The sequence below is a fragment of the Colias eurytheme genome, chromosome 17 (genome assembly GCF_061535395.1).
Source record: "Colias eurytheme isolate Ceu_HAF_F1 chromosome 17, ilColEury1 Martin Lab GWU primary, whole genome shotgun sequence".
NCBI lineage: Eukaryota > Metazoa > Arthropoda > Insecta > Lepidoptera > Pieridae > Colias > Colias eurytheme.
Genome location: NC_142996.1, coordinates 9,795,732 through 9,811,455, shown reverse-complemented (window position 1 = coordinate 9,811,455; position 15,724 = coordinate 9,795,732). Strand labels below are relative to the sequence as shown.

General features: G+C 33.6%; 2 protein-coding genes across 3 annotated transcripts in view; one reads left to right on the top strand and one right to left on the bottom strand.

The window, feature by feature from the left end:
* tkv (serine/threonine receptor kinase thickveins) overlaps positions 1-15,724 on the bottom strand; it is a 99,855-nt gene that overhangs the window by 55,946 nt on the left and 28,185 nt on the right. The window contains exon 1 of one of the 2 annotated variants that reach the window (XM_090111501.1): positions 2,678-2,808. The exons of the other annotated variant lie outside the window; for it this stretch is intronic. The gene's annotated coding sequence lies outside the window, so the exon portion shown is untranslated. Of the gene's footprint in view, positions 1-2,677; positions 2,809-15,724 lie in introns of those variants that run through there. 2 annotated transcript variants of the gene reach the window in all.
* Positions 313-9,575, top strand: LOC149901447 (uncharacterized). The gene is made up of 4 exons (XM_090112021.1): positions 313-358; positions 7,177-7,212; positions 7,497-8,980; positions 9,065-9,575. Exons 1-4 carry the CDS (start codon positions 313-315, stop codon positions 9,356-9,358), a joined length of 1,860 nt encoding a protein of 619 aa, XP_089968147.1. The 3' UTR covers positions 9,359-9,575.

Here is a 15,724-nt window from a genome sequence, read left to right as displayed (position 1 = left end):
AAAAATTAAAGCAATTAAAGCTTTGTACCATCCATCTACATGCAACGCTATCAATGATTCTTCTAATCTATACTAATATTATAAAGCTGAAGACTTTGTTTGTTTGTGTGTTTGAACGTCCTAATCTCAGGAACTGCTGGTCCGATTTGAAAAATCGGTGTTAGATAGCCCATTTATTGAGGAAGGCTATAGGCTATATAGCACTGCGGGTAAAACCGCTGGGCACAGCTAGTAATGCATATTATTAGTTGAATCATTTAAGTATCTAGTTATCAAGTAGCCGGTAGCCAGGGTCCCCGTTCGTCCATCATGATGAGGGAGACAGTCTCAATTGAAATTAAATTGGCCCGTCTCATTGGTAATTGGTTACATCGATGAAATCTGACGTCGCTATAATTTTATTACAGCTACTACATGATGGTAATGTTCGAGTGAATTCAAAAGGTACAGTTAAATTAACTGTACTTATTCATTTAACTATTTATATGTTTGAAACTTGTGGTCATTCTTTTAGCCAACTTACCGTATTTACTTTACAAATTCATTGTTTACGTTCTATAGTTTTTAGTAGATATCTTCAACATCAGAAGTCGTTCAGGGCGTGCAAAGATTACAATATTTTCCAAGAAGACATTCAGTATCTAAGTATCCAATAAATTCTTTCAGAGCATAAATAAATTGTACTCGATGATTTTTTAAATAACGTCAAGTCTATATAAAATTCTTCAACGCACCTATTGGCGGTGACTTCGTACACATAATTTAAAACTCATGTATTTAAATTTAAAGTTCAAAAATCCTCTATTATTCTCATCTATCTATTATACATCTTCAATTTGATCATTGAATACAACATACAAACATATTTCGTTATGACAGATTATTAAAAATATTGTAAAAACGGTAGCGACGCTCTGGTAAAATTTTCTCCGGTCCTAAGCATATAATAACATGAGTGATTGATGATAATCCAACGCAGTCAAATTGTTTATTAAAAAGTCGCCGGTAGCCATCCATCACGGCAGATTACTGATATTTCATATATTTTATTAGGTGAATACAAACAAATTGATTTTTGAATACACATCTCATATAACGGAAGTATATTTTACGTAATTATAATCATTAGGTCTACTAGTTTCGTTACTCTTAAATGGTTTGGAGATATTTGAGTAATTAAATATCCTGGTTTCTTTCTGATATGAAAGTATATTTAGTTTTTCCATTGGTTTACTTTTATTATGTATGACAGAAATAAAACTGGAAGCTCTTTACAGTAAGTAGGTACTTACAAAAATTTCGAAATTGCGAACAAATGTACCTTATGGTATGTATAATATAGACCAACAATCTGTCATTCCAAATTATAGAACATAAAATTAGTTCAACTCTATGCTATAAATAGATATCTATAGACTTATCCAGATTCTATAGATAGATAAAACATACAATATTAGCAAGAACTGCAAATAGCATTCAGCTAATACCAACAACTCTGTCAAACATCATTAGAAAACCGATACTTGTAGGTATAATAAATTATCTAATGTCACGTATATAATTAAGAACGGGATTGTAGAATTTTAACCATAGTATAAAGAGAACAAGTACCTAAGTTATCTTCAAACAAAGGTTTATCGCGCCGCGGCCGTTTTGTATGTACATAGTATAAAGAGAACAAGTAAGTTATCTTCGAACAAAGGTACATCGCGCCGTTTGTATGTACGCGGAGCGCTTGGCCACGACCCCCGTTCATGTGCGTACGCAAGCTTGACGCACGCACACAACGCCGCTCGGTTCCTTCTCATGGACCGTTCTCGTGAGGGTCGCGCCATTGCTGTGAACAGACGGTGTTTGTTTATACAATTATCTTCTTATATATAAAAATGAATCGCAAAATGTGTTGGTAAGCGCATAACTCGAGAACGGCTGAACCGATTTCGATAATTCTTTTTTTATTATATTCTTTAAAGTACGAGGATGGTTCTTATGTAGAGAAAATGTAAATATGTACCACGGGCGAAGCCGGGGCGGACCGCTAGTCTATAATATAAAAATGAATCCCAAAATGTGTTGGTAAGCGCATAACTCGAGAACAGCTGAACCGATTTCGATAATTCTTTTTTTATTATATTCCTTGAAGTACGAGGATGGTTTTTATGTAGAGAAAACGTAAATATGTACCACGGGCGAAGCCGGGGCGGACCGCTAGTTTAAAATATTAATGTGTCAAGTGACAACCCAGCGCCTCGCGTGTTTAGGTGTTTAGGTACCGTGCGCTCCTACGCCGGGAGTCGGCCTACTTGTTCTCTTTATACTGTGTTAAAATAAAACAGTTGGGCGCGTTATCCAATTATTATCGTTATCTCATTCCGCAAACAAGACTTGCAAATGAAACCTTGTAGATTCTAGATTGCTTACACTTCCAATTTATTGAGAGCGAAATGTATCGTTGATGTTTAGCGATAAATTGGAGCTCTAAATGCATGCGTCTAGTGCTAAAAGTGCATTTTAGCTAAACTTTCGTTTAACTTTAGTGCTCGAGTTAAATACAAAAAAGAACATTATACTCCTACTTTATCCTTATACGTGATTTGTTTTTTATGTATACTAATAAACATAACAGAAATGTGTGTTTGTAAATTCAATAATGTCATACATAATTAATTTAACTCACATAAATCCATAGATTTTTGGAAATCCAGCTTACTTCCCTTTACGTACCTGAAACAAAATAATCGAATTATAAATTAAGCTAAATACTAAACAGCATTAAAATAAAGAGCATTAAGAGAAATTTCTTTGTACTTATAGTTATTAAAATTTTAACAATACAAAACTGTCAAATACATATTATACGAAAAGTAGTAAGAAGTGCTTCTTGTTCCATGTATTTCCTAAGAATGTAATTCCTCTTGTATCTTTTCCTGATTCCTCCATTATACCGACAAAAGTATTTTATATCCATTTATTCTACATATTCCATTCATATTCAACACCATCAGAACGAGTCGAAGAATTCCTAAAATTTCACCTCTGCGCGGGCGCTCATCTAAAATTCCGATTTATATTAACACGATGACAAGTGTCAACATTATGTTAATTTTAAGTAGCCCCTACACCGTAATGTAAGCATGGCATGCGTTTACGGGAATTGTAATGTTACATGAAATCAAAATTCATACATTTTGCTCATCAAGCTCGATCAAGCTGCATGACAGTCAAACTTGCAGGATAGAAAATAGTTTTACCAATCAGCTGCCAACACGAAGTTTTCATATCATTCATTTCAATCATCGACCGAAACGATCATTCATGCATGACACCATGCACGCATGTCATGCTCCATTATCCGTCTAGGGCCAACTTTATACAGTAACGCGTGGGTTGGCTCGAACAAAACTGCCTACAACGACTAAATTGATTATAATAATATTTAGAAATGTTTTAGTCGCGCATAATTTGTCAGATTATTTTATTTTATTAGCTTTTTGAATAAACGTTACCATTTATGGATCCTAATGTATTTTTTGACACACTTTATTTGAATCGATTTCAATGATAGGCCAGAGGTTTTCAATTTGACCCGTGAATAGTTTTGTAAGGTCAAGATATTATTCAATGAAATTCAATTAGATAATAAAATAACACGAGTTCTAAAAATGAATGATTATAGGCTCGGATTATTTCTACACGTTCATACGTTCTACAATCATCATGATTAAACGAAACACTAGCGGTCCGCCCCGGCTTCGCCAGTGGTACATATTTCGCAATAAAAGGTAGACTATGTTCTTTCTCAGGGTCTAAAGATTATCTGTGCCAAATTTCATCAAAATCGGTCCAGTAGTTTATGCGTGAAAACCATACATACATACATACATACATACAAACCTTTCCTCTTTATAATATTTTATTAAACATTGCTTCGGTATATGTACTTACTACAAAATTCAAAATTAAATACGAACCTCTATTTACATTTTAGGAGTTTATTTGAGTTGATTTTATTCTAGAAATACATAATATGTAATAGTTTTATTTTATCGAAAAAAGTTCATCCAATATAGGATGTTTCTTTACGTAAAATTAAAAATAAAATTTGCTAGTTATTCGTGACACAGATATTAAAATCAGTGAACCTTGTAGTAACATTTGTAATGATTCTTTCTCGTAAAACAAGAGCTCTTATATAATAAAACCTTCCAAGTATTTATTGTGGCATTCTAGAAACCAGATACAACTGCCTTCTAGTGGAAAATATAAAAAATTAATGCTGCATCTTAAATTCCTAAGTACATGTAGTTTAACTTGCGTGGAGGCAAAATAAAAATGATAAAAAGTATCTTTAAATTTTTTTAACCGACTCCTTGATTTGACTCGCTTTAAACGGACAGATTCAATTCAAACTTTGTAGACTTATCAAGGATCACTGAAAATACAATAATTTCATGAGTTAAATCGTGTTTCGTAGTTTTTTAACTATATTATTTTTAACTCTTTGTACAATAAGCCAGAAATTACCCAACTACAGTATTCTAACCAAAAGTTCAAAAACAAGAAGGAGAAATTCAACATAAATATCACCATTGTCTTTGCTTATTTAATTTCGTAACATCTAAGTGTCTATGGTTTGAATGGTTAATCATAAACAAACGAAACTTAATTTAACGTGTTTGATCGACAGCTTGCATTGTGATTCTTCAAATAGGTATTCTTATTAGTTCGGTTATATCATTGTAATTACGTATTGTGCTTATGTCTTTTAAAATTAACATATCAACCGTGTTAATCGCTTATGATTTTCTTCGAACTCGTGTGGCTAATTTAATTGGGTAATGTTAGTTTCTCCGTATGAGCATATGATATTTTTTTTAATTCCAGGACAAACTAAAATTCAAATTTGCATTCGCATTTAATTCGATTTGAAATGAGAATCACCTTAATCACACATCGCCCATCGCGAAATAATATATTTTTATTTGAATTTCAATTCTCACTTGACTTGATTTGATTTGATTTGAATTCCAAATCGCACAGAATCACTTCACACCATATAGCGGCGTCTTTGCCACCTGACAGTCGACACGGCCGTCACCGCGGACGCACACCGCCGCTCGCAACCCGACACTCTATGGACCCACCAATAGCAGTCAAGTCATATCATTGTGATACCGGCCGTGTGACTTAATATGAGCGTCTTATATATCATTGAACACATCACCCATCGTCCATCATAATAAATTTTTTTTAGTTTGAATTAAAATTTTCACTATGAACACTAAGTTCAAATTCTCGAAATTTGAATTTTTGAAATTTGAGATTTGAATTTTTGAAATTTCTATTTTTGAAATACGAAACTCGAATTCACATTAGAACAATCCATCTCTAAGTAAGACAAATCACTTCTCAGCATAGAGCGGCTCCTTTGCCACCCGACACCGCGGTCGACACTCGGCGGACCCACCAATAGCAGTCATGTCATATTATCATTGTGATTACTACCCGTGTGATTTCATAATATTATGTTGACGTATCATTATACTATTTTTTTTATAAAAAAAACAACCAGTAATACTTGTGATATTTTTAATTAATTAACGTTTATACAAATAATAATGTGGATGTTGTTAGGTACTGTGTAGCATTTAGAATTTTTATGCAGGTATGAAATCCAAAGGAACATTGCACCTTTTTAGTGTACTAAATCAAACACTAAATTAACTCAAATAACCAATAAAAACAACAATGCTTGCCCTGAGAAGTGTCGAACAAAACATTAGACACCATTATGGTAAAATTAAGAGGCAATTATGAATTTGATGACAAATATTTTCCGCTTACACAATATCGATATAACGACGCCGATTCACAAATTAAAATAAAAACTCATATATTAAAAGAAACTTGAATATGCAAATAAATATTCGACCAGCATGAGGTCTGAACACTTAATTATTTTTAACAAATAAGGAGTGTCATTTTGTACAAAAAAATAAAACGAGAAATCTGAGAGCCACCTGACGGACATTTTCTAGCAAGTCTGGCTTTCCTATAACATACCTGTTTTATCGGAAATAAAGGAGATTTATAATCTAAATGTTAATTTATCTTCATCACATTTGTTCTATCTTCTCCATTCATTTCTTCTAACGTCTAAAAATATCTACTTCCAATTTCCAAACTTACGCAACAAAGTATTATACTTATTATCCTAATAAACAAAACTCATAGTTCTTCATATCGTCAGTGAAAATCCAAAACTACTTTAGCGCCACTTTGGCCAAAATGAGTTATATATATCGATGGATTGGATTTTTTATTCCGCGTCTAATGGTCTAGGTTTCATGGCGATCTGAGGACTTTTGTGGCGTTTTAGCACCTCAAATGTCGGACGTTTTTCATAACTTTGCTTTTTTGAGAAATGCTTACATAATACAATTTATCTTTGAATTTTAAAATTTGTCGTTTAAGTATTTATATTACCGGACATTAGCCACACTGAGCTCGTTCAGCAACTCAAAATACGCTATTTTATTCATTGATGTCGCTTTAGCACTTTACAATACAAATCGTTACGGTGGTTAAGTAAATTTGCTTTACGTAGAAACAGATGTGGTGGCGCGTTAGTATATTTTGTTTACACAGTTTTTTAATAGATAATAGTGTAAGTATATTTGCTTTACTTAAATATTTGTTTGAGTCTTTAGTAAGAATATTTGCAATCAGTGAAATTGAAGAGAATTGTACTTTTAGTATGGATTATTTTACAAAAAAAAAATTACATTAGTCGTTTAGTATTAAGAAGTTCGTAAACTTATCATAAAGATTAACCTTAGTCTTTTGAAATTCAAATAAGTTCTGGTTACATCTTTTAAGTATTTAGAATACCTACATTGCGCGGGATTTGACGGCGGTTCAGTTGACCGTTGTTAGTCGGTTTCGAGCAGCGGTGACTGAGTGACGCATTTTTGCTTGTTCCGCCTACGCGGCGGCCGAGTTAGTTGTTCGTATAATTAAAACTAGGTAAGTAAATATTATTCCTGCATTTTACAAAACTATTTCTGTATGGTTATTGATCTATTATTCGCATATTATTATCTGGCTTTGTTTGCGTTGTCGTAATTGTCGTTACCTATCTATCTAAGAATAAGTAGGTATTCATTGGTATTGAAGAATATAAAATTTTGGAGATACTCCCAACAAAAGACGGTGAAGTTTCAGTTACTTATTTAAACTTTAAATTTTAACTAGCACTAAGCTATCAATACTATTCTTTTAGCTAAGATAACTCTGCCTGTCTGACGATGTGGGTGAATGTCATGTCGTGTGTATAAATGTGTGAATAAACAACATTTAATAATTATACTTATTTACAAGAAATATAATTATAATATTTTTTTCTACAATATTAAAAAATATAAATATGGAAAAGTAAAAACAAAAAAAAAATGGGGCATTAAATCACTTATTAATAATACTTGTCGTTTAAACAGGTATGATGAAAGAAGCTGGTTTTTCACAACAAGGATTGGATTTATCGCAATTTATACATCCGAATTCATCAGAAATAGAAGACTGTACTTTTCAAGAAGGGGTATCCTTAGTCCAAAAAAACTATCCCACTCAAATAACGAACTCACAAACAAGGGATTTAGAACGGGCAGAAATATTCAATCATAAAGATTATCCTCTTGAAACAGGAGAACACGCTCAGAAAGGAAGATCCTTCACCCAAGACATACATTCTACACAGCCATTATTCTCACAAACAGGCGATTTAGCACAGGCAGAAATATGCATCGATCCGAATAATCCACTAGAAGACCACACTCATAAAGAAACATTTTTTGCTCAAGACATACATTCAACACAGGCATCAATCTCACAAACTGGCGATTTGATACAGGCAGAAACATACTTACATCAAGATAATCTAATACCGATACAAGTACATGCTCAGGAAGAAATATCCTTCGTCCATAACATACATTTTACACAGGCATCAATCTCACAAACATGCGATTTGATACAGGCAGAAATATACATACATCAAGATAATCTACTACCAATAGAAGATCATGCTCAGGAAGGAACATCCTTCGTCAATAACATACATTCTAAACAGGCACCAATCCCATTCAAAAGTAATTTCATACAGTCAAACACGTTCATAGAGCCGACCATAAATCATTCATTAACAGTAATTTCGCGATTCGACGACAATTTGGAAGAAGAAGAAGCTGGTAAAAGAAAAGTATATGAAGACAAATGTGCTAAGTGTGTGCGTTTCGAAAAAGAAAAAGGAGAAAAAGAAGAAGAGAATTTGGCTCATCTGAAAGACAAAGAGGAGACTTATGAAAGATTTCAAGCGCATCAGAAAATTCAAAATGGAAACATACTTTGCGTATCTTTTGATTTACAGAAAGTTCTGAATACGCCGTATGGCCAAAGTATGTTACTGTATTACAGTCGCAAATTGGCTGTATATAATCTAACTTTTTACGAATCTGGAACTAGAGAAGGCTACTGTTACACTTGGACGGAAACAGAAGGAAAACGCGGAGCTAACGAAGTGTGCACTGTCTTAGAAAAATACATCAAGATGGTGGACGGTCGTGGCTCTATCAAACATCTTCTGTTTTACAGTGATGCCTGCCCCGGACAAAATAAAAACAAAATCGTCCTTGCTTGTATCCATATTTGTCTACAAAAATGCAAGAATATAACTAGCATCCAAATGAATTATCTCTTGCCCGGACACACTTATATGCCAGTGGACTCAATGCATTCTGTTATAGAAAAAAGTGTTACAAACACAATTGTTTGGGCACCATCTCAATGGCCGACAGTGTTTAATTTAGCCCGAAAGAATCCTAAGCCCTATCATGTGAATGTCTTAACATTTAAGGATTTTTGCGGCTGGGATATTGTCGCAGATAAATACTTTAAGGGAAATCTGACGGGAAAAATATCGAAAGTAGGTAACTCAATCGTTGTCTTTTCATAATTACACTTAGGAGACTATTTTGATATAAATATTCTAACTTTAAAAATATTACAGGTGCGTACAGCGACATTTAAAAAAGCTGAACCACAGAAGATGACAGTTAAATATACAATGGCGACGGATGAAGCAAAGGAAAACATTGAAATAATTAATAAAAACAAAAATCTACAACCGAAAAATATTTACAAGAGTCGCCTACCTATATCAAAAAAGAAATATGAAGATTTATGGAAACTTTGTACAACAAAAATAATTCCTGAAAACTACCATCAAGAATATGCAAATTTTCCAAATGCCATGAATATCCAGGACAGCCTTCAAGAAACGGATGTCGAAGACAACGTTTAATTACAAAAAATGGCAACAAATTAAAATTCTAATTATTATTAAGTTAAATAATATTTTTTATACCTAAAATTTTATAACTATGATTATTTCAAAATACTACATAAATACATATTCTTCATACGGGTATGAAGGATCTAATTATGCATCCTAATTGATTGATCTTTTCGTAAATGATACCAAATAAAGCTAACATTTGTGATTATTATATTTTACTTTAAATGACATTGTTTAAGTTTTTTTTTATCAAGTAATAATTATTTAATAAAAAGTTTAAGACAAGACTGATTAAAATAACGTTTTTTTTTTTCAATAAAGATTATTACGAAACTGTGTACATTTTGTTTTAAAACCATTATATTTTTTTGCGATATTATGTGATTAACCTATTATGGTTTTTTTAGCGTAGATATACCTAGAACTACCTGGATGAGACCTCGCGCGACTGCTAATAAACAGGATTGAGTTATTTTGTTGCCACTTGTCTAATTTACTTAATGTTAACTGCGCCATAAGTAAAATAGATTTAAATTTAAATCATATTTTCATACATTAGTTTTTTTTTATGACACAATAGTACTAACTTACTATAATATAAATCGTTTTAACGTACGGTATAAGTGACATATTAGAACGTTCAGTAATAATACCCTCAGACATTATTAATCCGCAATGCACGTTAGTAATATTTGCGTTAGTACAATTTAACAAACCTGCGCTGTTAGTATTTTTTGACACCGCACCCCAAATATATTTCACAGATTAAGTACTTTCTGTTTACTAACTTCATAAAGTAAAAGTACTAAAGCGACAGCTATTTCCTGAATTAAAATAAGTATGCAGAAGGTTTTATTTTTATTAGATGCGTAATAATGTCACAAAACTTTTTCTCCTTAAGCATTTTTCGATGCATAAATCAGAAAAAAAGTTATGTCTGGTTTTGTGGAAAAAAAAACTTTGAATTGATCTACTGTAAAAAGGCCTTTTGGCGCTTCAGTAGTATTGGCTTTCCAGTGACGATATGATCTATTTTAATTCTACAAAAATGTATAAATAAGAAAAGAGCAAACCCGTCGTAAAGATGAACATTATATAAACGCAACTGAACAAGAAAGAAACCTTATGCAATAAACTGCATACAAAGGACATCCGACATTCCGCTACAAAACAAACAATTGTCTTCATCACTACATAGTATAAAACAAAGTCGCTTTCCCTGTCCCTATGTCCCTTTGTACGCTTAAATCTTTGAAACTACGCAACGGATTTTGTTGCGGTTTTTTTAATAGATAGAGTGATTCAAGAGGAAGGTTTATATGTATAATAACATCCATTAAATAGTGGAGAAGTACTGTTATTTTTGAGGTTTCTAATGTGATGTCGTAAAAAATTACATTGTTTCCGCTTATATTGCAAACGCAGGCTGAACCCTACGAGTTTTATCAAAATAATGTACTAAGTATTATACACATTGAAAAGGTCTACAGAAAAGTCCGCGATGGTATATGTCTATCTCTTATGGATAACCCACAATAACATTTTTTTGTCATTTACTTTTTACGACAAATAATAGCTAATTTTCGAAGCGATTTTCACCAATACAGCATTAATCCTTAACCAATTAAATACCTTGAATACATTGTTCATTTAATATAGATCTATATGGCACTTTACACCGTATGATTTAAGTGAATATTTTCGAAGATATTACAGATTTAATAAAACCGGCCAAGTGCGAGTCGGGCTCGCGCACAAAGGGTTCCGTAGCAGCAAATATAATAAATTACAGTTAAATCAACCTATCTCAAAAACTATAAGAGATACTTTGATCAAACCAAAAATCGTTGAAAGAGTTAATTAGCATGCATCACCTCTATTTTTTTTAGAATTTTATACCCCGTAGTTATAAAAATAGAGGGGGGGGGACATACTTTTTACGACTTTGAGAGCTGATATCTCAAAAACCGTTCACTTTAAGAAAAATGTTTTTTAGAAAACTTTATATCATTTTAAAAGACCTTTCCATTGATACCCCACACGGGTATGTACATCGAAAAAAAAAATTTCATCCCTCAGTTACATGTATGGGGGGCCCCACCCCCAATTCTTTTTTTTACTATTTAGTGTCATATTTTTGTAGCGGTTCATACAACACATATTCCCATCAAATTTCATCACTGTAGTACTTATAGTTTCCGAGTAAATCGGCTGTGACAGACGGACAGACGGACAGACGGACAGACGGACATGACGAAACTATAAGGGTTCCGTTTTTGCCATTTTGGCTACGGAACCCTAAAAATTGCGGGACGTAGCGTTTGCGGCGGTACCGGCCGGCCGGGCCGCTATGTTTTTATATACAACGTTCACAGTTTTTCTGTAGTGTATTTTAGTATCAGCATTGCAGCCGTGCGAAGCCGGGGCGGGTCGCTAGTCTCGAATAAAGCTCAAACGTTTAATACATAACAGCAACATATTCGAGTTATTAAATCATATCAAAATCGCCATTTTATCTCGTTCTTGGCTCCGAAACGCAGTTGGCTGAAGCTGCTCCTATAATACATTTCGACTATATTGTACGACCGGACAATTACCATTTTCGGTACATTTTCGCAATTTTGGCGCTGACTCACAAGGTTTAAATTTAAACGTTCAAAAATGCATGCTTTCGTTAATTTTGCGAATTTAATGTGCTCACTTTAAAGCTTTTTGTTCGTGTAAACTTTAATTGGCACTGCTATTGAGAGCAAAATGTGGTATCAGGAATGTACCTACGCCTTTAATTAATCGATTAACACATACAAAATTAACTAAAGAGCAAATTACATTCGAGCAATCAAACTTCGCTTTAAAAATAACCTCCGAACCCTCATCTCATATGTATTCATATTCATGCCACTTCACACGGCCAACGTCATCAAATCTCATCCACATTTCGCCGAAGCGCACAATTGTTCCAAGTGATTAATGGATACCAAACATCGAACAATACGTTCAAACAAACGAGAGTGTTAGAGCTAGCGCGCACGAGCAACTTTGTCTCCGCAACAATTTTGTCTCTCCCATCAATTATATGGGGAGTTGCGTCGCTACGTGCGCGCACTTTCATACTAGCCCATGGGTGGAGAGACAAAATAGTTGCGGAGACAAAGTTGCTCGTGCGCGCTAGCTCTAAGGGTGATTTTCCACCAACAATGTGTGAGGAATGTGTTTGTAATTAATATCCAATAGTATCGCTTCGAACGCTCAACGCTTCAAACTTCAAACTAAATGAAGCGATATGATTGGTTTCTACGAACACGATTCTCGCTACACATCCTCGCACAGTATTGGTGGAAAAGCACCTTTAATCTATTAATCACCAGCTGATCAACACGACGTGTGCCTGTCATCGATCATGAGCCCGTCGTACGGACAGATCGACAAGATTTACAGGCGTTCGACTGGTGCATTGATAGAGGTCTCACTTGAACGATTGCGAAGTTGATCTCAAATTGGCATTTTATTAGCACTAATGTGTTCTTGATGTAGCTTTAACTTGCTGTTTGATTTTTAAAGTCAATAGATCTGTATGCATATACATCGATGGCAACAGAATTTTTTTATTTCGAACACGCATTACGTAAATGTAAAAATTTCACAGCCTGACAAACTTTGGTATAGAATTAAAAGTTCTTGGGTCAATCAACTTTTTAACCGACACTACCATGTCCCAGCTGCTTTAGGTCTCAAATTACAGAAAATTAAAATATTTCTTAAAAATATAATTTACGTTTAGGTTGATACATTCCTAAATGATTATAATGCACAGTCAATTTTGATAATAAGCATTAAATTTACAGAAAAAATATGGTAACTCTGCATACTATTTCTCGCCTCCCATATAAAACGGAGCTGTCCCCAGAGAGAAGTAACGTTAGTTATTGCTGCATGCTGAAAAGAAATTCTATGGAATAGCTCATACTTATTCGTGAATATTCTGCATGATTAAATAAAGTTTATTATATGTTGATAAAAAGTGGAACAAGTTATTCTATTACATTTTTAAAAAGTGTAAAAGTTCTGTCCCTAATTTATTACATTTCAATGTGTATGCTGAGTTACCTGCCAAAACTACTAGAAAAGATACGCTAGATGTCGCTAGCTGTCGCGAATAGAATCCCGTGTCGCCTAAAGTCTTTGTCGGCGCGGTGGCATCTCTTTGACGTGAGCCGAACGCCGCCAGTTGCCGACCATCTATCTGCGGAGTGCGCGTGTGTTTATTCGGTGTCAACGGAGTGACCGGATTATTTCGATAAAGAGGTAAATATTTTAATAATAATCAAATTAACTTCGAAGGTTGTTGGGTTTTAATTTTAAATGGTCAGGATAAATTTACCATATGATGCGACAATTTTATTTAATCGGGTGTTACTTAAAAAATGTCTTCTGAGTTACTTGTATGCTGCGTTACTGAAATGGTAACTCTAGAGACAAATTTGGTAACTCCTGAGACAGTAAATGAAATTGTGATGTGTTTTATGTTTATGGTGAGGTATTAAATCACGTAATTACTTTCAGATTACATCATACAACTTAAAAAGAATCCAGAATAATGCGAAGAGGCTAAAAGAAAGCACAGAGAACTGTATCATAAAACTAAAAGACTGGTTAAAGGACTTGACTACAAAAGAAAAGCGTAATGCTAATATTATTTGGAAATTGCGACAGCGGCAATACCGCAAAAACAAAAAAACTTTAGAAAATCTTATGGCCACCACACCTTCCAGTTCACCAGTTTCCAGTTTACCAAAGACGCAAAAAGATTCAGGTTGGATGAGATGGATATCTGCTACACCAGTTACGATGATGTCAATAAAATATTGCCAGCTCCTGCTTTTATCAAGAGAGGTCACAGGACATACTATGAGTTTAAGACAGCAATAGATGTTTTTGAAAAATGATAGGTTCCTACTTGATTTCAAAGAATATTTCAATAAATTGACAAAGATAGGTAGATTATACTATTTTGTTATAATACTTAAGTCTTATTCACGAGGTATAAAGGTTTATTTTTAATGGTTCAACACATAAACACAGTAAGTACAAGAGTTACCAAATTTGTCTCTAGAGTTACGTTTTGTCCCCATAATTTATAAACAGTTGTAATGATAATTAATGTATTGTTGATTTTTAAGAATTGTTATTTTATTTTAATCATAATAGTAGAATATTTCCTTTGATCTCAGAAAATTTAAGCAAGTTACGGTATCTTGAAAAGATATAATAGAGAAAATAAGCATGTTTATGTAACGTTGGTAACGCAGCATACATGTTGTTTATAATTTGAGGTAAAACAGGTAAAATGATTACCATGGCATAGGTGCCAAATGATGTAATTTTGCATGAGGAAATAAATACATTAAAAAAATATATTAAAATGATTTTCTTTTTATTTATAAATTGATCAATTTTTTAGTAACGCAAGTGACAAAAAAAATTGACTTGGGTAGATATTTTAGTCTATTTTAAGAAAAATATCCGATAAACTTCGCTGCTTTTTTAGGAAAACACATATTCATTTAATGTGTTACCGAAAATAACTGAAATAATTCAAATATTCCATTATAAAAAAAACACAGAAAAAAAATGTTAACCTATTTTCAGTGTCGGTAAAAAAGTTGATTGACCCTCTTACATAACAGCCATACACCACGACACATTATCTTCACGATCGATATACGACACGAGATGTCGTCAGGACCCAATGAAACCGGCACTAAATCTAAACTTAGCTGTTTATACGTGGCCGCCCTTTGATACTGCACCTTTTGATGTTATATGATGCAGGGACAGGCCGAGGACTTTAACGTTTGATCCAAAGATCTGATCCAAAAAGATCGTCGACCTCGTTTTTGAGGTTAATAACAGTCCAACATTTAAGGAAAAAGTGATTGTATAAATAACTCTGCGTCCTATTTTTCCGAAATACGCTAAGAATTCGACAGCGCGTCATTACCAACAGGCGTTTTATTCAGAGCTTTATAGAGCTTTATATGGCCACTAAAAAGTCGTGTAATATAGAAAATATCAACTATTTCTTATCATTATGCAAATGAATAGTTTCAAGAAAAATTAAAGTATTAGAATGTTTAATAGTGATGCAGGTAATACTTATAATTTGATATCTTAAGTGAATTTCGTTGCAGGATGTCAATTAAGACTACGCTAGTGCAAATCGTTGACCCAACATAAATTGTTTCCGTAATTATGTGTGTGCGTGTGTGCCGAGCACATGTGTCAGAAGTGAATCTTGCTTTAGCAAGATTCAAAGAACCATAATCGTCGCCTTACGCCATGACGTGATGGTATTGCCATGACGCGACCTGG

Excerpts from the sequence above, each read along its gene's own strand:
- LOC149901447 (XM_090112021.1), top strand. The coding sequence starts at position 313 with ATGAGGGAGACAGTCTCAATTGAAATTAAATTGGCCCGTCTCATTG. Across the intron at positions 7,213-7,496 it reads GATACTCCCAACAAAAGACG|GTATGATGAAAGAAGCTGGT; the intron begins GTGAAGTTTCAG and ends TCGTTTAAACAG. Across the intron at positions 8,981-9,064 it reads TGACGGGAAAAATATCGAAA|GTGCGTACAGCGACATTTAA; the intron begins GTAGGTAACTCA and ends AAAATATTACAG.